The 20,151-nt window shown below is 46.2% G+C and overlaps 1 protein-coding gene across 1 annotated transcript; it reads left to right on the forward strand.

Annotated features, from left to right (window-relative positions):
- The first annotated feature begins 30 nt into the window (after positions 1-30).
- IQCG (IQ motif containing G) lies at positions 31-19,931 on the forward strand. Its single transcript, XM_058189164.1, has 10 exons — positions 31-65; positions 4,093-4,246; positions 6,435-6,682; positions 9,557-9,685; positions 10,538-10,619; positions 13,333-13,494; positions 15,629-15,703; positions 16,563-16,694; positions 17,793-17,894; positions 19,608-19,931. Exons 1-10 carry the CDS (start codon positions 31-33, stop codon positions 19,743-19,745), a joined length of 1,257 nt encoding a protein of 418 aa, XP_058045147.1. The 3' UTR covers positions 19,746-19,931.
- Positions 19,932-20,151: the final 220 nt, after the last annotated feature.

Consider the following 20,151-nt stretch of genomic DNA (forward strand, 5'->3'; position numbering starts at 1 on the left):
GAAGGCCCCTTCGGACGCTTTCTGGTAACCATGGCGACCCCTTCTTTCCTACGGAGGGAGTCCGGGTAAGCTCCCCGAAACTGCGCGCCGTTTCGGGGTCCCCCGATGCTCCTCGCTAAGTCGGGAAAGGCCTTTCGCCCAAGCTAGGCGGCAGCCGCCCGCTGGCTTCCTCTGGGCCGGAAAGGGTGCTGGGATGGGAGACCACCAGGAGATCCCAGGCTCATTTGTTTTATATATGTTTATATACTATATAATCTTTTTGCATGATGTTGTGGCAAAATAAAATAATAAAATAAAATAAAATAATAAAATAAAATAAAATAATAAAATAAAATAAAATAAAATAATAAAATATAATATAATATAATATAATATAATATAATATAATATAATATAATATATAATATAATATAATATAATATAATATAATATAATATAATATAATATAATATAATATAATATAATATAATATAATATAATATAATATAAAGCAGGTCTCGAACCATGGACCCTTTAAGACTTGTGGACTTCAACTCCCAGAGTCCCTCAGCCAGGGACTCTGGGAGTTGAAGTCCACAAGTCTTAAAGGGACCACGGTTGGAGATCCCTGTTATAAGCCGCTTCAGTTAGGGCTATCCTGAGCAGCATCCAAAAATCAAGAGCCATGGCTGGTGAAGCGTAAAACATTTTGAAATCAAGGATCAGCATTTTGGCGGATCTCAAAAAACTAGCCCCGCTTGTCTTTGGATGGGAGGCCACCAGGAGATCCCAGGGCTGTAGGAGGAGACCTTGGGAACTTTTATATATATATATATATATATATATATATATATATATATATATATATATATATATATATATATATATATATATATATATATATATATATATATATAGGTCTTTGTTGTTCGGGTTTTCTCCGTGTAAAATTGGAAGTGTCTTGGCGACGTTTTAAGTCTCATTCGTCATCTTCAGGCTTCAGCTTCGTGCTTCTGGGAGCAATGTGTGATCGCAGCTGTTTCTTCCTTTTAACTGCTAGTGGGGTTTGAACTGATTGGGTGGGAGCTTGGCTGTGCTCTGATTGGATGGGGGTTTTCTGTGCTCTGATTGGCTGGGGGTGTGTCCTGTGTTGGTGGGGGCTTGGTTGTGCTCAGTCTAATCTGTGCTGCAGGGGGATTTGAGCTGGTGAGCTGCACTGCTGCTGTTTGGCTTCGTGTTCGTGGTCGTGCTACATCTTCGTAGTGGGTGTCAGTCTGCTGCATGTATGGATTGGAGGGGTTTGAAGTGGCTAATGTTGCAGCTGCGGTCTGGCTTCTGGTCCTTGGTCGTGCTTCCTGATCAGTGTGGGTTTGGGTGTGCTTTCTGGGTGGATGTGTGGTGGTGACATCCTGTGTGGACCTCGTGAGTGTGGGTCTGGTGTCATTCCTCGTGTGATATTGACTTTAAAAAGACCAGAACTATCGCCAAAACTGAACACTTTAACAACAGAATAATCAGAGAAGCCATCGAGATAGAAAAACGCCCACACAGCATGAACAAACGAGATGATACCTCCCGCCTACCAGCCATTTGGAAACCTGCCCTTATTGACAAACGTGTCCCTAACACGAGGAATGACACCAGACCCACACTCACGAGGTCCACACAGGATGTCACCACCACACATCCACCCAGAAAGCACACCCAAACCCACACTGATCAGGAAGCACGACCAAGGACCAGAAGCCAGACCGCAGCTGCAACATTAGCCATTTCAAACCCCTCCAATCCATACATGCAGCAGACTGACACCCACTATGAAGATGTAGCACGACCACGAACACGAAGCCAAACAGCAGCAGTGCAGCTCACCAGCTCAAATCCCCCTGCAGCACAGATTAGACTGAGCACAACCAAGCGCCCACCAACACAGGACACACCCCCAGCCAATCAGAGCACAGAAAAAACCCCATCCAATCAGAGCACAGCCAAGCTCCCACCCAATCAGTTCAAACCCCCACTAGCAGTTAAAAGGAAGAAACAGCTGCGATCACACATTGCTCCCAGAAGCACGAAGCTGAAGCCTGAAGATGACGAATGAGACTTCGTCGAAACGTCGCCAAGACACTTCCAATTTTACACGGGGGAAAACCCGAACAACCAAAGACCTATATACAAACACCCGTGAAAACCTCAGAAAACAAATATATATATATATATATATATATATATATATATATATATATATATATATATGCTTTCCTGCTGTGCCTTGGAAAAGATGGCACTTGGTGCCCACAAGAAAGCCAGCGTTTGCTGTAGGACTCCTCCCTCCCTGTGGCACAGCCTCTTTCCTTGTAAAATTTTGTTCTGATTTTAATATGAGAGGGATCTTGGGAGTCCTAGTGGACAACCAGTTAGATTTGAGCCAGCCGTGTGCAGCAGCTGCCAAAAAAGCCAACACAGTTCTGGGCTGCATCAACAGAGGGATAGAATCAAGATCACGTGAAGTGTTAATACTACTTTATAATGCCTTGGTAAGGCCACACTTGGAATCCTGCATCCAGTTTTGGTCGCTGCGATGTAAAAAGGATGTTGAGACTCTGGAAAGAGTGCAGAGAAGAGCAACAAAGATGATTAGGGGACTGGAGGCTAAAACATATGAAAAATAATTGCAGGAACTGGGTATGCCTAGTTTAATGAAAAGAAGGACTAGGGGAGACATGATAGCAGTGTTCCAATATCTCAGGGGTTGCCACAGAGAAGTGGGAGTCGGGCTGTTCTCCAAAGCACCTGAGGGCAGAGCAAGAGGCAACGGGTGGAAACTAGTCAAGGAGAGAAGCAACTTAGAACTAAGGAGAAATTTCCTGACAGTTAGAACAATTAATAAGTGGAACGACTTGCCTGCAGAAGTTCTAAATGCTCCAACACTGGAATTTTTTAAGAAAATGTTGGATAACCATCTGACTGAGATGGTGATGAGTTTCCTGCCTGGGCAGGGGGTTGGACTAGAAGGCCTCCAAGGTCCCTTCCAACCCTGTTGTTGTTGTTGTTGTTGTTGTTATTGTTATATTCTTGTTTTCTTTTTCATTGTTCATTCTGTTGTTCTATTCTTTTACATCTCTTTTGTTTACCCTGTTTTCCTCCTTTTCATTCATGGTAAACCATCTGGAGTAACCCCACGGCAAGATAGGTGGCAAATAAATTAAATTAAATTTTAAAAATTAAATTAAATTTTAAAAATTAAATTAATTAAATTATAAAATGAATACCCGTAAAATAAAATAAATATTCCAGGAGCTTTTAAAACCTGAGCGAGAGGGGATTGTTTTTTTTTTGTTTTTTTTTTAAATCAATAGTATCCAGAAGTTCGGTTTTGCAATTAAAGTGTTGCAATTAAAAGTGCACTGATGCTTGAAACATTCATAATTTCTGGTGGTTGGTCTGATCCTTGGGAAGGGCTCCTTCCTATATGTCAAAAAGACAGCCGAGCTTAGACTATCTGGTAGGCAGGAAGAGGGCAAAGGGAGACCCTCCCTAGCAGTTCACAGACTAAATCTAAGAGTTACGCAGAGACTTGCACAGACTAAAGCAAGTCTCTGCGTAACTCTTAGATTTAGTCTGCAAAGATTCTGTTTATAGGCAGAACGACATTAAAGAATTTATTTATTTATTTATTTATTTATTTATTTATTTATTTTGTCACAACATCATATAAAAGGATTTTATAGTATATAAACATATATATGAGTAAATATTAGGAGGTATAAGCATCTATATATATATAGGAAGAAGAAAAGAAAAACAATAGGACAGGAACGGTAGGCACGTTTGTGCGCTTATGCACGCCCCTTATGGTCCTCTTAGGAATGGGGTGAGGTCAATAGTGGAAAGTTTTTGGTTAAAGCTTTTAGGATTATGGGAAGAGACCACAGAGTCAGGTAAAGTATTCCAAGCACTGATGATTCTGTTACAGAAGTCATATTTTCTGCAATCTAGATTAAAGCGGTTGACATTAAGTTTAAATCTTAAACTTAAATTATTCGGAAGCAACTCCACAGGTCATTCCTGGTTTAGCTCTCTTAAGCCAAGTCTGTTCTTTCTTTGGGCCAGGGGATCATGGAGCTGGATCAAAAACACGGCCCCCAAGCTCCCCCCTCTGGACGCCATTCGGCTTTCCGCTGTCCTGGAAGACTGCACTGACCAGCTGGCCATCCTGGGCTATATCATGCCCATTTCCTACGAGGGAAGGAAAGACGTGGAGGATGTAAGTGCAGGGCCAGGTTTGTGAAAGAGTGAATGATGGATGTTTGTAAGGAAACAGGAAGTCACCCTGGATGGAGGAAAATTTACTCTACTAGTAGACATCTGGCTGGGAAAAGGGGCACAATTATCTACATCAGTGGTAGTCAACCTGGTCCCTACCGCCCACTAGTGGGCATTCCAGCTTTCATGGTGGGCGGTAGGGGTTTTGTCCGATACTGAAGCACTTTCCTTTTTTTAATTTAATTGACTTTTTGAAAAGTTTTCATAGCATTATTTAAAAACATTTTCATTAGGTTTTCTTAAATTCCCCGTGACAATTTAAATTTCTGAAAATATACTCTTTGTATCGCCCGCGCATAAGTTTAGTTCATGTTACGTAAGTGAAACTAAATGGCGCTATAGTGCGACCGCAAACAAAAGAACCTCGTCCCAGAATAACTTGCGCATCTCCCCCCACACCACCCAGCTGTAACAGACAAGCAGAGCTGGTAGCCGGCGCCTCCCCCAAACCCAATCCACGATGCACGAGAGGCATGCGGAGACGACGATACACGGCGCATTACTGTGGAACCGGTGGGTGGTTAGAAAATGTTACTACTAACAGAGATACAAAAGTGGGCGGTAGGTATAAAAAGGTTGACTATCCCTGATCTACATCAACTTTGTGGGCCAGGCTGTGGTCCAAGGAAGTGGAGCTGGGGAGGTAGATCAGAAGACCCTGTGATCCACAGGATTTCCTTCTCACCGATCTATCCAACCATCTGCTTGGTTTTACTCTTGGCTGCTGTGGTTGGAACAGGAGGGATAATTCTAACTGTTCACCTTGTTGCAAATACAGCAAATTCTCCACCTACAGCCATTTATCTATTGACTTCTATAGTGACTAACTTTTTTTTCAGGACTCTGGTCTTTCCTATCAGGTCAGGTCCGGAAGATTTTTCAACATCTGGAGTCCTCGTCTTACAGCCACAATGGAGTCTAAAATTTCTCCAGTGTCTCCAGTGTTTCTATCTGATGCCAATTTCTCAACTTTGGCAATTTTTTTAAACAGTTTATTTATACATTTTCTCTTTACATACACAAGTGCTTTGTGAACAGCGTATTGTCTGGATCGTTTTGCTTACATAATAATACTTTTGATGTTCCTGATTTCTACCTTGGTTATCCAACCATTGGTAAAACAAGTCCCATGTTTGAAAATATTCCATATCTTCTTTTTTTTTTAATCTTGATCGTCAATCTATCCTTTTCTGCACAACCAAGTATTTTTTTAACTACACCTTCTTCTCTTGGCATTTTGTCCTTTTTCCAGTGCTCTGCATATACAATTCTTGCTGCTGTCAAAATATGCAATATTAAATATATATTCCCTTTATCATACTTACCTGGTACTATACCTAACAAAAATATTTCTGGCTTAAAATCTGTATGCTACTTCAAGAGTGAAATGCTCCCAGTTCGGACCGGATCGCCTGATGGTGATGACCAGAATGGTGGCGGGTGGTTCGGCTGACCTCCTTGCCCCAGCTGATCCGTGTGATCATCAGGGTTGTTTTTTTTTACTTTTAATAGCATTTTTTCTTCCGCCAAAAAAATGCTTTTAAAAGTAAAAAAAAAAAGCCTTTGATGATCGCGCGGCTCAGCTGGGATCGTCAGAACCCTTTAAAAGCTTTTTTTCCTCTGTGATCCCAGCTGAGTTGCCTGATCATCACAGGCTTTTAAAAGCATTTTTTTACAACCTCTTTGGCCGAAGAATTTGTAGAAAAAATGCTTTTAAAAGTAAAAAAAAAAAAGTTGGCCACGCCCACCCAGTCACATTACCCCCCCCCTCACCAAGCCATGTCTACAGAACCGGTAGTAACAAATTTTACATTTCACCCCTGTGCTACTTTAACGTTTTTTTTCTAACCATGTATGTATTTTTGTCCAATTATTTTTTATTTTTTATTTTTTTTTTTGCTTTTGCACAAGCAAAGACACACAACTCAACTGCCTTGGCTAGTGTTCTTCAACCTTGGCAATTTTAAGACAGGTCGACTTCAACTCCCAGAATTCCCCAGCCAGGTGTGCTCGCTAGGGAATTCTGGGAGTTGAAAATCCACCCGTCTTAAAAGTGGCCAAGATTGAGCAACTCTGCTTCGATCTATTCTGAGGCCTCCTTCACACACCTCTCTTTGCCTCTCCTTCAGCTTGATGAACAAGGAATGCATGAAATCCTTACCAGCCAGCAGGAGCTGAGTGCGAAATACAGGAACCTGATGGACAAGAGGGCCGAGAGCCTGGCCAAAATTCCAGTCGAGTTTGGCAAAGCAGCAAAAATCCGGTGGCAGCTGTTGGACACCAGCTCTGAACTGAAGCGCTCCAACCATCTCTTCACCATGGCCACCAGGCAGAGCGTTTTGTCCTCAGACGTCCTCAAGAAAGTTCAGGCGGACCGGTAGGATTCAGAATCAGAATCGAGCTGGAAGGGACCTTTGAGATCTTCTAGTCCAGCCCCCTGCTCACGCAGAAGACCTTATACCAGAGGTCTTCAAACTTGGCGGCTTTAAGATTTGTGGACTTCACTTCTGGGAGTTGAAGTCCACCAGTCTTAAAGCTGCCAAGTTTGGGGACCCCTGCCTTAAACCATTTCAAACCAGTGACTGTCCAGTCTCTTCTTAAAAACCTCCAATGATGGAGCACCCACAACTACTAGTGGCAAGCTGTTCCACTGGTTAATTGTCCCCACTGTCAGGAAGTTTCTCCTTTTATTATTATTTTATTTATTATTATTATTATTTATTTGATTTTTATACCGCCCTTCTCCCGAAAGACTCAGGGCGGTGTACAGGCAAAGTAAAAACAGGCAATACAATATACGATTTAAAATGCAAATTAAAAAAACTTATTTAATAATTGGCCTAAAAAATTTAAAATATATAATAGACTAAAACCCCATTTAAAATTATTAATAGAAAATTTAAAATCAATAAAATTTAAGCCAGCCCCGCGCGAATGAAAAGATGTGTCTTCAGTTTGCGACGGAAGGTCCGAAGGTCAGGTATTTGGCGTAAACCCGGGGGAAGCTCGTTCCAGAGTGTGGGAGCCCCCACAGAGAAGGACCTTCCCCTGGGGGCCGCCAGCCGACATTGCTTGGCGGACGGCACCCTGAGAAGTCCCTCTCTGTGGGAGCGTACGGGTCGGTGAGAGGCATGTGGTAACAGCAGGCGGTCCCGTAAGTACCCAGGCCCTAAGCCATGGAGCGCTTTAAAGGTCGTAACCAAAACCTTAAAGTGCACTCGAAAGGCCACAGGCAGCCAGTGCAGTTTGCGCAGGAGCGGTGTTACGTGGGAGCTACGTGTAGCTCCCTCTATCACCCGCGCAGCTGCATTCTGGACTAACTGAAGCCTCCGAGTGCACCTCAAGGGGAGCCCCATGTAGAGAGCATTACAATAATTCCAGGTTGCTTCTCTCCTTACAGCCGTTGCAGCAGCCCCACGGTCACGTGATCAAAATTCAGACACATGGCAAAGGACTCATATTTATGACGGTCGCAGTGTCCCGGGGTCGGGTGATCCTCTTTTGCGACCTTCTGACGAGCAAAGTCAACAAGGAAGCCACTTAACAACAGATTACTAACTGAACCGCAGTGATTCACTTAACAACCATGGCAAGGGAGGTCGTAAAACGGGGCAAAATTCATTGGACAAATGACTCACTTAGCAACAGAAATGTTGGGCTCGATTGTGGTCGTAAATCGAGGACTACCTGTAAAGTCAACAGCAGCTTCTGCCTCTTCTCCAGGTGGAGTTTGTACCTCCTACTTGAGCCAGGCTAACAGAACAGCCGCTGGGTTCATTTAATATAGACAGACGGATTAACAGAGTTGGAAGGGGACCTTGGAGGTCATCTAGTCCAACCCGCTGCCCAAGCAGAAGACCCTACACCATTTTCTGACAAATGGGCAGTCCAGTCTCTTCTTGAAAGCCTCCAGTGATGAAGCTCCCACAACTTCCGAAGGCAACTTCTGTTCCATCGGTTGATTGCTCTCACTGTCAGGAAATTTCTCCTTATTTCTAGGTTGAATCTCTCATTGATCAGCGTCCATCCATTATCTTGTGGCCAAACCAGTAGATTACCTAGAGCTTCACTTAGTGTCCTGGTTCATGCACGTGAAGGCGAGGTTCTGTGATGCCCTGAATCAGAAATGACCCAGCCTGTTGTGACGTCCTCTTAATACATTGTGCAGATCCAATTTTCTATCCTTTGTTTTGAGGGCTTACCCTCTGCGTGAAAAAAAAATGCAACTCAGGAAAAACAGAACAGCCGCTGTGTTCATTTAATATAGACAGACAGATTAACAGAGGGACCTCGTAGGTCATCTAGTCCAGCTCCCCACCCAAGCAGGAGACCCTACACCATTTCTGAGATGATTTTGTGTAAATTGTGCTTCCCATGGAGGACGGTGGAGCTCCCTTAAGGAAATCGGGAACGTTCACGCAGGACTGGAAACCCGGTTGCTTCCTTAGAGCGCCGCTAAAAGATTCCTTACTGAAAGCATGTTCCTTTCCAAGTGACTGTGAGATCCTTGGTACTCTCTGAGTTCCGTTGTTTTCTCACAGACCTTTCAATACCATACTAGGCAACATCATCCATGAATAAGCCGGGATTAACATAAGATTAAACAAATCAAGAAAAAAGCAATACTCTAATTAAAGAACCACGAAGAAAAGCAACACTCCCACTAACACTGACGGGGCAAGCCACTAGTATACATAAAGAGAGCAAACCCCATTCCTTTCCTGCACTGATGATGTCACCTAGTTGGGTCATGAAATGTCTGCAAGAAAACCACCAGCTCACAGAGCACCATGGACCCCACAGTCCTTCTCCTCCTCTCCATGACCCCCCCCCCCGTATCCAAAGGTGGGATTCACATACTGTACCGGAAATGTGTGCGCGCCCTGTCCGCACATACGTGTGGCGTCCCAAAACACAGCAATTCACTCGCGTGCGCTATCCACACATACACTCGACATCAAACAACACACAATTCGCTCGGGTGCGGCGTCTGTGCATGCCTGCGGCGTCAAAAACACAGCGATATAGGACGGGATCCGCAGGTCGCCACTACCGGTTCGCCCGAACCGTTCCAAACCGGCTGAATACCACCTCTGCCCCCCCTCCCTTCTACCATCTGATGACGTTACCTTAGCGGGTCATGAAACGCCTGCAAGAAACCCACTACTCTCAAAGAGCACCAAGGACCCATGCTTCCGAGCTCCCTTTCTGCTTGGCCTCTGAGCTGATCCCCATTGTTTCCTCCTGGCAGGCAGTACTCGAGCGATGTGCTTGAAGGCACCACGGATGAGATGCTGATGCTGAGGACCTTCCGCACTCTGCAGCTGGCCGTGACTCTGGAGAGGGACAAGAAGATCAACCTTCAGAACCTGGTCCTCAGGTCCTTGCTTCCCTCCTTCTTGACTCGGGTTGCTTTTCGGCCAGGGAGGGTCTCGCCCCAGAGACACGGCCTGCCATTCATTTGAGTTGGAGGGGGCTCTGTGAGTGAGTGACTATCTGTGTTTGTGTGTGTACATGTGAGAGAGAGAGAGAGAAAGAGAGAGGGAGAGAGAGCTAGCTAGCTAGCTTTTTTCTTGCGTGGCCAAAACAACAGGCTGTTTTTCTCATATTCTGTGTTTTTGGGAAAGCTGTAAAGCAGGGAGTTTCTAATGCTGACAAGAAGGGACGCGGTGGCTCAGGGGCTAGAACGTTGAGCTTGTCGATCGAAAGGTCGGCAGCTCAGCGGTTCGAATCCCTGGTGCTGTGTAATGGGGTGAGCTCCCGTTCCTTGTCCCAGCTTCTGCCAACCTAGTAGTTCGAAAGCAGGTAAAAAAATGCAAGTAGAAAAATAGGCACCCCCTTTGGTGGGAAGGTAACAGCGTTCCGTGCGCCTTTGGCGTTGAGTCATGCCGGCCACATGACCACGGAGACGTCTTCGGACAGCGCTGGCTCTTCGGCTTTGAAACGGAGATGAACACCGCCCCCTAGAGTCGGGAACAACTAGCATGTATGTGCGAGGGGAACCTTTACCTTTACCTTTAACGCTGACAACTTTTAAATGCTTATGGACTTCAACTCCCAGAATTCCCCGGCTGGTTATTATTTTTTCCCCCCCCCCAGTGCTGTCATAACATCAAACGGTTGCTAAAAGGAATGGTCATAAGTCAAGGACTACCCGCACCTTGCTAGCCAAAAGATTTCAAAAACGGTCTCTCCTTTGTTCTCAACCCTGCCCCCCTCTCCCAATTTACAGGGAAGAGATGGGAAGGAAGAAGATCAAGAGTCTCCAGAAACAGCTCGGCGAGATCAAGAAGGAAAAGGATTACGAGCTGCAGGTCAGCCCGAAAACAGGATCTTTTCCCAAGCCCTGATGTTCACTGTTCGATTACGTAAAAGGGCTCAGCCTTTGGGGTATCGGAATGGTCTAATCCAGGGATCTCCAACTTTGGCCACTTTACGACTTGTGGGCTTCAATTCCCAGAATTCCTCAGCCAGCATAGCTTAGTCTCTTGTAATCCCTTCCTCTGCAATCTCGCCACTTTAGAGAGTAAGAGTAAAAGAAACAAGACACGTCTGGCTGAAGAATTCTGGGAGTTGAAGTCCACAAGTCATAAAGTGGCCAAGGTCGGAGATCCCCTGGTCTAATCACCTGGGTGGGAAATAAGAACAAAAGCTGGAGAGGACCCTGGCCCATCTCTTCCACCGGTGCCCACCCTACAGCTACCCAAAGTAGGCCACGAGATGCAGCAACCCCACTGCGTCAAAGGCACCGATCTCCCACCAAATGCTTCAACCCGTTTCGTAAGCCGATCCGTATTTTGGAGCGGCCAACGCCAAAAGTTGAATTATGTGTCGTGGTTGTTGTTTTTTTAAAAAAATACCCAACGTTGGAGCAACGCTACTGAATGACGTCACTCGAAACCTATTCCCCTGTGCTTTCAGTTTTGAAATGGGCCGCCAGACTTGACCTAAATCATTTCCAGATGCCGATGCGAGTTCACTGCCAAGAGAAGGCCAGCACCTACAAAGCCGCTTGAACAAATAAAAGTTTGCACATTGGAGAGGTTGTGAGCCCTCTTCACCTTCTGTAAAGTGACTCGCCCATTCCTGGCTCAGGTTGTCTTCCTCATTTAATAAGACCCAAGGTTCTAACAAGGAACACCCAGAGCGTCCACCGTTTCTCTTGCAAAACCGTCGATCTAACCAAAGGGAATCTTTGTAGTTCAAGAGTTGAACTGTGGGGTCCTTCTTGCTCACTGAGCTTGGTAGTTTTCTTACAGACGTTTCATTACCCAAGTAATGGGGACGAACAAGCTCCGACTCAACCCATCCAAGACGGAGTGGCTGTGGATGCCGTCTCAGCAGTCAGCTTACCCCATTGCTGACTGTGGGGGGTGAATCGTTGGCCCCCAGGGAATCGGTGCGCAATTTAGGCATTCTCCTGGACGCACGGCTGTCTTTAGAAGACCATTTGACGGCCGTCACCAGGGGAGCTTTTCATCAGGTTCGCCTGATTTGCCAATTGCGCCCTTTCCTGGACCGGGATTCGTTATGCACGGTCACTCATGCCCTCGTCACTTCCCGTCTGGATTACTGCAATGCTCTCTACATGGGGCTCCCCTTGAGGAGCACCCGGAGGCTCCAACTGGTACAGAATGCGGTCGCGCGGGGGATTGAGGGAGCCTCTCGGAGCTCCCATGTAACACCTCTCCTGCGCAGGCTGCATTGGTTGCCGGTGGTCTTCCGGGTGCGCTTCAAGGTGTTGGTTATCACCTTTAAAGCGCTCCATGGCATTGGACCGGGATATTTACGGGACCGCCTGCTGCCGACAGTTACCTCCCATTGTCCGGTACATCCAGTGCGCGCCCATAGGGAGGGTCTTCTTAGGGTGCTGTCGGCTAGTCAATGTCGGCTGGCGGCCCCCAGAGGAAGGGCGTTCTCTGTGGGGGCCCCGTCTCTATGGAATGAGCTGCCGGTGGGACTCCGTCTCCTCCCTGATCTCCGGACCTTTAAACGTGAGCTCAAGACTTTCTTTTTTCACCAAGCGGGGCTGGCCTGATTGATTTTAGTATGGGGGGTTTTAGCGGGTTTTAATAGGGTTTTAGTTTTTGATAAAATGTTAGCTAATATTTTAAGTATACAGCGGTCGAATCACATTTTTAAATTGGTTATAGTATTTTCATTTGTTTAGGATTTTTGTCGTTTTATTGGCTGTACACCGCCCTGAGTCTTCGGAGAAGGGCGGTATAAAAATAGGAATAAATAAATAAATAAGTAAGCAGAGGGCCTCTGGTGGCTCAACAGGCTAATGCAACCTGTTATTAACAGCAACTGCCTGCAATATTGCAGGTTCAAGTCCCACCAGGCCTTGAGGGGGAGGAGGAGGAAAAGGGGTCCTTGATACTCATCTCTGAGCTTGGTGGCTTTCTTACAGACATTTCATTACCCAGGTAAGTAACATCATCAGTACTAGAAGAGAGTGGGGTTTGCTTTCTACCAATCCTTTCTAGAAAGGATGATGTTACCTAGTCTGGTCATGAAATGTCTGCAAGAAAGCCACCAAGCTAAGGGAGCACAAAGGAGATTCTCCTTTTCCTCCTCCTCCTCCTCCACTTCTCCACTCCCCAAACCCTATTCCCTTCTAGCCCTGCTGATGTTAGCTAGTCGGGTCATGAAACGTCTGCAAGAAAGCCACCAGGCACAGAGAGCACCAGAGATCGCACAGAACCTAGTCCGGTCTGGATGGCCACCTCCTGGTCTAGCACAGGGGTCTCCAACCTTGGCAACTTTGTGGACTTCAACTCCCAGAATTCCTCAGCCGGATGTATCTGGGGTTTTTTTCTTTCTCTTACCCGTCAAAGTGGAGAGATTGAAGAGGAAGGGATTATAAGAGAGTAAGCAAAGCTGGTTGAGAAATTCTGGGAGTTGAAGTCCACAAGTCTGAAAGTGGCCACAGTTGGAGACCCCTGGTCTAGCAGATCTAACCTTTCTTCCTTCTTACGCTCTTCCTCCGCCACCACCATTACCATCATCCTGGTCCTTACCCAGAACCGAAACGAGATGATTGCGTACCTCAAAGACCAGCTTCAGGAGATGAAGGCCAAAACGGACATGGAGAACCGCTACGTCAAGAAGGACACCGATCTCCAGGTGGCTCAAGCGCAGAAGAAGTGCTTTGCGACCGAGAACGAGCTGCAGAATGAAATCGAGGTACCTTTTCCTAGTTGGAGGAGAAGAGCTTACTTGGGGGTTGGGGAGGAGGGGGTGGGAATAGAGAGACACTCAAGTGGCCAAATTTTGTTCGCAGGACTGGATGCTGCGAGTATCATAAGTGTGGCACTTTTTTCATTGCCGTTGTAACTTCAAACTGTCACTAAATGAGTGGTTCTCTCTCTCTCTCTCTCTCTCTAAATATACTGCTCAAAAAAAATAAAGGGAACACCTACCCAACACAATGTACTGTATTTAATAAGAATATTTCATTCCTTCAGATCTAGGATGTCTGACAGTATAAAAAATAAACAAAATAGACAATAAAGGGAACACAAAAATACTGTAAGACATCCTAGACCTGAAGGAATGAAATATTCTTATTAAATACAATACATTGTGTTGGGTAGGTGTTCCCTTTTGTTTTTTGCGCAGTGTGTGTGTGTGTGTGTGTATCTATCTATCTATCTATCTACAGGCTTTGACTTTGTTCTTATATGAGCAAAATCACTTTGCTCACATAAGAACAAAGCCAAAGCCTGAAGATGATGAGTGAGATCTCATCGAAACGTTGCCTAAATACTTCCAATCTTACACGGGAAAAGACCTGAACATACCAAAACCTGCATATGTGTGTGTGTGTGTGTGTGTATGTTGTTTCTCCGTGTCATATATGTGGGTAGATCAGGGGTGGGTTCTACTTACCTTTAGTAGCGGTTCGCAATGGGACCACGCACAACGCGCTTCTGTGTGTGAGCAGAAACTTCCAAATGATGTTCAGGTCAGTGAGTGGAGCCTCCCGTCGGTTTTATTACCAGTTCTTGCAAACTGGTCTGAACCGGGGGCAACCCACCTCTGGGGTAGATGCATAATTTTGTATTTATTTAGTCGTTTTGATGTAGTGTATATTGGAGGTGGCGACCCTTTGAGAGCTGGATGCCACAATATTTCATGTTAATGTATGCCAATTCATGTACATTCAAAATGATAGACTGCTTATCTATCGATCATCTATCTCTCTATCCTCTCTCCCTCTCTCTATATATATATGGCTGGCTAGCTAGCTACTTATCTATCATCTGTCTGTCCGTCTATTCATCTATCCATCCATCCATCCATCCTATAATCTTGATCTAGCCATTATTTCTCTCTCTCTCTCTCTCTGTCTACCCTGTTTCCCCAAAAATAAGACATCCCCTGATAATAAGCCCAATCAGGCTTTTGAGTGCATTCACTAAAATAAGCCCCCCCCCAAATAAACCTCCCCGAAAATAAGCCCACCCTGAAAATATTTAACCGCACGCACAGCCGGTCCCCGCCATTTCCTCTGGTTAGGGTGAGAGAGAGAGAGCTGGAAATCAGGTAAGATGGCAAGAGGACCCCTGGAGCGCCCCAAAATAATAAGACCTCCTTGAAAATAAGGCCAAGTGCTTATTTCGGGGTTCAAAAAAATATAAGACAGGGTTTATTTTCAGGGGAAAACGGTATCTATCTATCTATCTATCTATCTATCTATCTATCTATCTATCTATCTATCTATCTATCTATCTATCTATCCTCTCTGTCTGTCTTTCTCTCTCTCTCTCCAGGGCAGTGATTGTCAAAATGGTTTGGTATCATCCATCTTATCTATTCTATCTATTGTATCTGTCTGTCTGTCTCTCTCTCCAGGGCAATCATTGTCAAAATGGTTTGGTATCATCCATCTTATCTATTCTATCTGTCTGTTTATCTATCTGTCTGTCTGTCTCTCTCCAGGGCAGTCATTGTTAAAATGGTTTGGTATCATCCATCTTATCTATTCTATCTATTCTGTCTGTCTGTCTCTCTCTCTCCAAGGCAGTGATTGTCAAAATGGTTTGATATCATCCATCTTATCTATTCTATCTAGTCTCTCTCTCTCTCTCTCTCTCTCCTGTCTATTCATTCATTCATTCTGTCTGTCTATTCTGTCTGTCTATCTATCTATCTATCTATCTATCTATCTATCTATCTATCTATCTATCTATCTATCTATCTATCTATCTATCTATCTATCTATCTATCTATCCCTCCCTCCCTCCAAGGGTAGCAGCCCCACAGAGAGCGCATTACAGTTTGATGCCCTCTCTTCTCTTTTCCTCCCTGACTTCAGAAGCTGCGAAACGAAATGGATCGAGAGACGCGGATCCACATAGAAATCGCCACTTTCCTTAAGCAGCAGCAAACGGTCGGTGAACCACCTCGTCCCTCTCAAAGTTGTTACGAGAATGTTTTTCCCCCCCACCTCCCACAACCTGGTTCTTTGGCCCCTGCACCTTCTCCCTTTCCCCTGGACAGGTAGTCCTCATCTTACGACCACAACGGAGCCCCAAAATCTATGTTGTTAAGTGAGAAATTTGTGAAGTGAGTTTTGCCTCATTTTACGACTTTTCTTGCCGTGGGTTGTTAAATGAATCACTGCAGTTAAAATTACTAATCTGGTTGTTAAGTGAATCTGCTTTCCCCTATTTGAGTTTGTCAGGTCGCAAAACGGGATCACGTGACCCCGGGACTCTGCGACCGTCATAGATACGAGTCAGTTGCCAAGCATCCGAGTTTTAATCACGTGACTATGGGGATGTTTGCCAACGGTCGTAAGTGTGAAAAAAAGGTCACAAGTCCTTTTTCCTCACTGCCGCTGTAACTTGGAACGGTCGCTAAACGAACGGTTGTAAGTCGAGGACTACCTGCAGTAGAAAACGTGGCGTCGACAGGTTAGGAATTTGGAGTATGGGAGGCGGGAAGAAGAAATTCTCTAGTGTTTTGTTTGTGTGTGTGTGTAAAACTCAAAAAGAAGCTTTTGTGAAGGCAGTTGATAGGGACACCCCTGTGTTCAAGTTTGGCGTTTTCAAAATAGTTGGGACTTTAATTCCCAGAATCCCCTGGGTAGCCTGGCTGGCAGAGGAATTCTGGGAGTCGAAGTTCACATGTCTTAAAAACGTGCTAAGCCAGAGGTCTCCAACCTTGCCTGGCGGACTTCAACTCCCAGAATCCCCCAGCCAGCAAAGCTAAGTTGTGCTAAGCGACCTCATACCTCTCACGAACAGAGCATAGAAGAGAAGCTGGAATACTGGATGGAGAAGTACGAAAAGGAAACCGAGGCCAAGCAGCAGGCCCTCAACAACCTGAAGTCCTCGAGAGCAGCAGACCAAGCCTCTCTGCAGGAACTGGCCAAGCAGGTAGGGAGGGACGCGTCAAGACGCTCCCATCTGCACCCCCGTTTAAAGGTGGGTGACAAGGAACCTCTGCTGCGGGGGGGGGGTGCAGAACAGCTGGACTGGCATCTGCAAATGTCTCGGCAGAGGAGAAGGGCAGGATGGGCTCGGGGGCATCAGCTGGGTGAGGTGAAAAGATGGTGGCCATAATGGCCTGAATCCGTTTTTTATGGGCGTGGCAGATCCGTGTTTGGCGTAGCGGTTCAGGTGCTGGCTTAGAAACCAAGAGGATGTGAGTTCCGATGCCACCTTAGACACCGAAGTTAGTTGGGTGACTTGGGCTGATCACGAGACAGAGAGTTCTAGACCCATCTTAGGCATGATAGCCAGCTGGGTGACTTTGGACTAATTTCCAGGAGACAGCGAGTTCTAGTTCCGCCTTAAACATGAAAGCCAGTTGGGTGACTTTGGGCTAATCCCCCAGGAGACAGTGAGTTCTAGTTCTGCTTTAGGCATGAAAGCTGGCTGGTTGATCCTGTGCGAATCGCTAGAGAGAGTAAGTTGTAGTCCCGCTGTAGGCATGACAGCCAGCTGGGTGACTTTGGACCAATCACCAGGAGAGACAGTGAGTTCTAGTTCCATCTTGGGCATGAAAGCTGGTCCAGTGACTTTGGACCAATCACCAGGAGACAGTGAGTTCTAGTCCCGCCTTAGACATGAAAGCTGGCTGGGTGATCTTGGCTGAATCATTAGGAGACAATGAGTTCTAGTTCCACTTTAGGCATGAAATCTGGCTGGTTGATCCTGTGTGAATCACTAGGAGAGAGTAAGTTGTAGTCCTGCCGTAGGCATGAAAACCAGCTGAGTGACTTTGGACCAATTGTCAGGAGACTGTGAGTTCTAGTTCCACCTTAGGCTACTGTAGGTACCTTTGGGTCAATCATCAGGCCCGAATTCAAAAAAACTCCAACCATATTTTCAAACTGGGGAGAGAAACAGAGAAAGACACACACAACACCACTGGAGATATGGGAGCAAAGGACTAAGAGAAGATGAGTGAATTCAGATAGGAAGCTTCAGATAGGAGACTCCAAAGCCCATCTCTCTACTTGCTTTCTGCAGTGCCGGGCGTGCGAGCAAGCCATCATTGAGGACCGGAAGGAGAAAGAGAATGCGAGGAAGAAGGTCGAGCAAGATGCCCTGGAGATGACGAGCATCTTGAAGGTAAGGGGTGGCTTCGGTCTTAAAGGGCTGCAACAGGGGTGGGGAACAATGGCCTCTTTAACGGGGGTGAAATGCTCTCGGTTCAGACCGGATCACCCGATCTGGCGGCAGGTGGTTTGGAGAACTGGTAGCAAAAATTCCTTCCTTCCCCCCCGCCAAGCCCAGCTGAGCTGCGTGATCATCAGAGGTGTGGGGTTTGTTTTTTTTTACTTTTAAAAGCATTTTTTCTTAGGCTGAAAAAATGCTTTTAAAAGTAAAAAAAAGCCTCTGATGATTGTGTGGCTCAGCTGGGATTGTCAGAGCCTTTTAAAAGCATTTTTTCTACATTCTGCATTTTTTCGGCCGAAGAGGTTGTTAAAAAAATGCTTTTAAAAGTACACATTACCCCCATTACCAAGCCACGCCCACAGAACCGGTAGTAACAAATTTTACATTTCACCCCTGCCCTTTATGGCTTGTGGACTTGCCTAACAACAACTACCAACCGACCACTTAGCGGGCTTCCTACCACCCTGGGGTCCCCAAGCCCACTGGCAGAACCAGGTCTTCAGGGCCTTTCGAAAGACTGTCAAAGGGAGGGCCAATTTCTCTCTGCGAGGAAGATGTTTCACAGGGCAGGAGCCACCACCGAGAAGGCCCTCCTTCTTGGTCCCACCAGATGGACCTCCTGAAGAGAAAGGAGCCCTAACATCAGAGGTGTTGTGACCCAGGTTCCTGGACCCGAACTCCTGGACTCGGATGATTCAGAAAGTGAGGGAGAAGACCTGGCAAGCCCTGCTTCTCTTGGGCCCTCTCCCTCCCTGGCACCCACTCAAAGGGAGGAGGAGGGGCTGGCAAGGCCTGATTCTCTCGAGCCTTCTTCTGATTTGGCAACGCCCCAAGAACAGTTTTGGAGTGATGCAAGAATGCGCAGGCGTGACCGGCGTGCGCAGCAGAAGAAGCGTTGGGATAAGGCCAAGGAATGATGGTCATGCAGTGACATCTGCAGAGACTATAAATAGGAGGCGGGACTTCCTGGTTTTTTGTCTTGGACAAAGCAATGAATTTGCGCGGGCAAACTGTATCAATGGAGGGAAGAATATATTCGTGAGTAATTCTGGCCTTATCTATAATTTCCTCGTTATCTCCAGAAACTTGGCAGGCCCGTGGGTAGACGTGGCCAGGACATTTATCTATGTAAATAAAGTAGAAGAGGAGGCCTTTGACTGACTCTTTGTTGGGAGTATTGGGGGAGGGAAACAGAACAAGAGGTGGGATTCCAGCCGGTTCGGGTCAACCAGTAGTAGGGAACTGCGGGTGGCCGCCCACCTGCCCGGGCAATCCCGTCCTATATCGCTGTGTTTTTGACACCATTCACATGTGTGGACAGCGCACGCAAGCGAATTGCCGCGTTGTTTGACATCACAATCATGCGTGGACAGCATGCATGAGCGAATTGCCATGTTTTCTGATGCCACACACATGGGTGGATGGCACACACGTGAAGCAAGCGTGCACGCTCACATTTCAAATAACTTTCAAATAACCTGTCCTGATGTGGGCACCAAGCTTGGGGCTGCCTTGCAGTACGCCAGTGGAAAACAGGACGCTGGGCACCAACCAGGCAGAGTGCGAGACTTTTGCACCTGTGTCGGTTGATTGTGCCAGGCCGGCTCTGGTGGCCGGGAAGGGATGGGAATCCAATTTTTCCAATACCCGTTTTTTAATTTTCAGCTGCAGGCCTGGTGGAGAGGCATGATGGTCCGTAGATTCCTCGGTCCTTACAAAAACCTCAAGAAAATGCTGGAGGAAGAGCCGGTCACCAAAGATAAAGGGAAGAAAGGGAAAGGCGGGCCGAAGAAGAAGAAATGATGGAAGAGTCTATACTGCTCCGCCTTACGTCCAGGATGTGTATCTCGGTGAAGGGAGCAGTTTGTATGTGCCCAGAGCAGGGGGCTCCAGCCTTGGCAACTTTAAGACTTGTGGACTTCAACTCCCAGAGTTCCTCAGCCAGCAAAGCTTACTCTCTTGCAATCCCTTCCTCTGGAATCTCTCCACTTTGGCAGGTAAGAGCAAAAGAAACAGACACGTCTGGCTGAGGAACTCTGGGAGTTGAAGTCCACAAGTCTTAAAGTTGCCAAGGTTGGGTTGGGCCCAGAGGATTCGGAAAAATTAAAAATATTCTCTCTTCGAGCACTTGCGTCTCTCATTTGGGAGGGCCGATCCTGGGGTATCGAAAGCTGGTATCTTTTTCATTTTTTTTAAATTAAAGGGAAAA

The sequence above is a fragment of the Ahaetulla prasina genome, chromosome 6, assembly GCF_028640845.1.
Source record: "Ahaetulla prasina isolate Xishuangbanna chromosome 6, ASM2864084v1, whole genome shotgun sequence".
NCBI classification, from domain to species: domain Eukaryota; kingdom Metazoa; phylum Chordata; class Lepidosauria; order Squamata; family Colubridae; genus Ahaetulla; species Ahaetulla prasina.

Bases quoted from the DNA above. Each gene is read 5' to 3' on its own strand.
- IQCG (XM_058189164.1), top strand. From the start codon at position 31: ATGGCGACCCCTTCTTTCCTACGGAGGGAGTCCGG. The intron at 10,620-13,332 runs GTCAGCCCGAAA...GTCCTTACCCAG, and splicing joins AAAAGGATTACGAGCTGCAG to AACCGAAACGAGATGATTGC. The intron at 15,704-16,562 runs GTCGGTGAACCA...TCTCACGAACAG, and splicing joins TCCTTAAGCAGCAGCAAACG to AGCATAGAAGAGAAGCTGGA.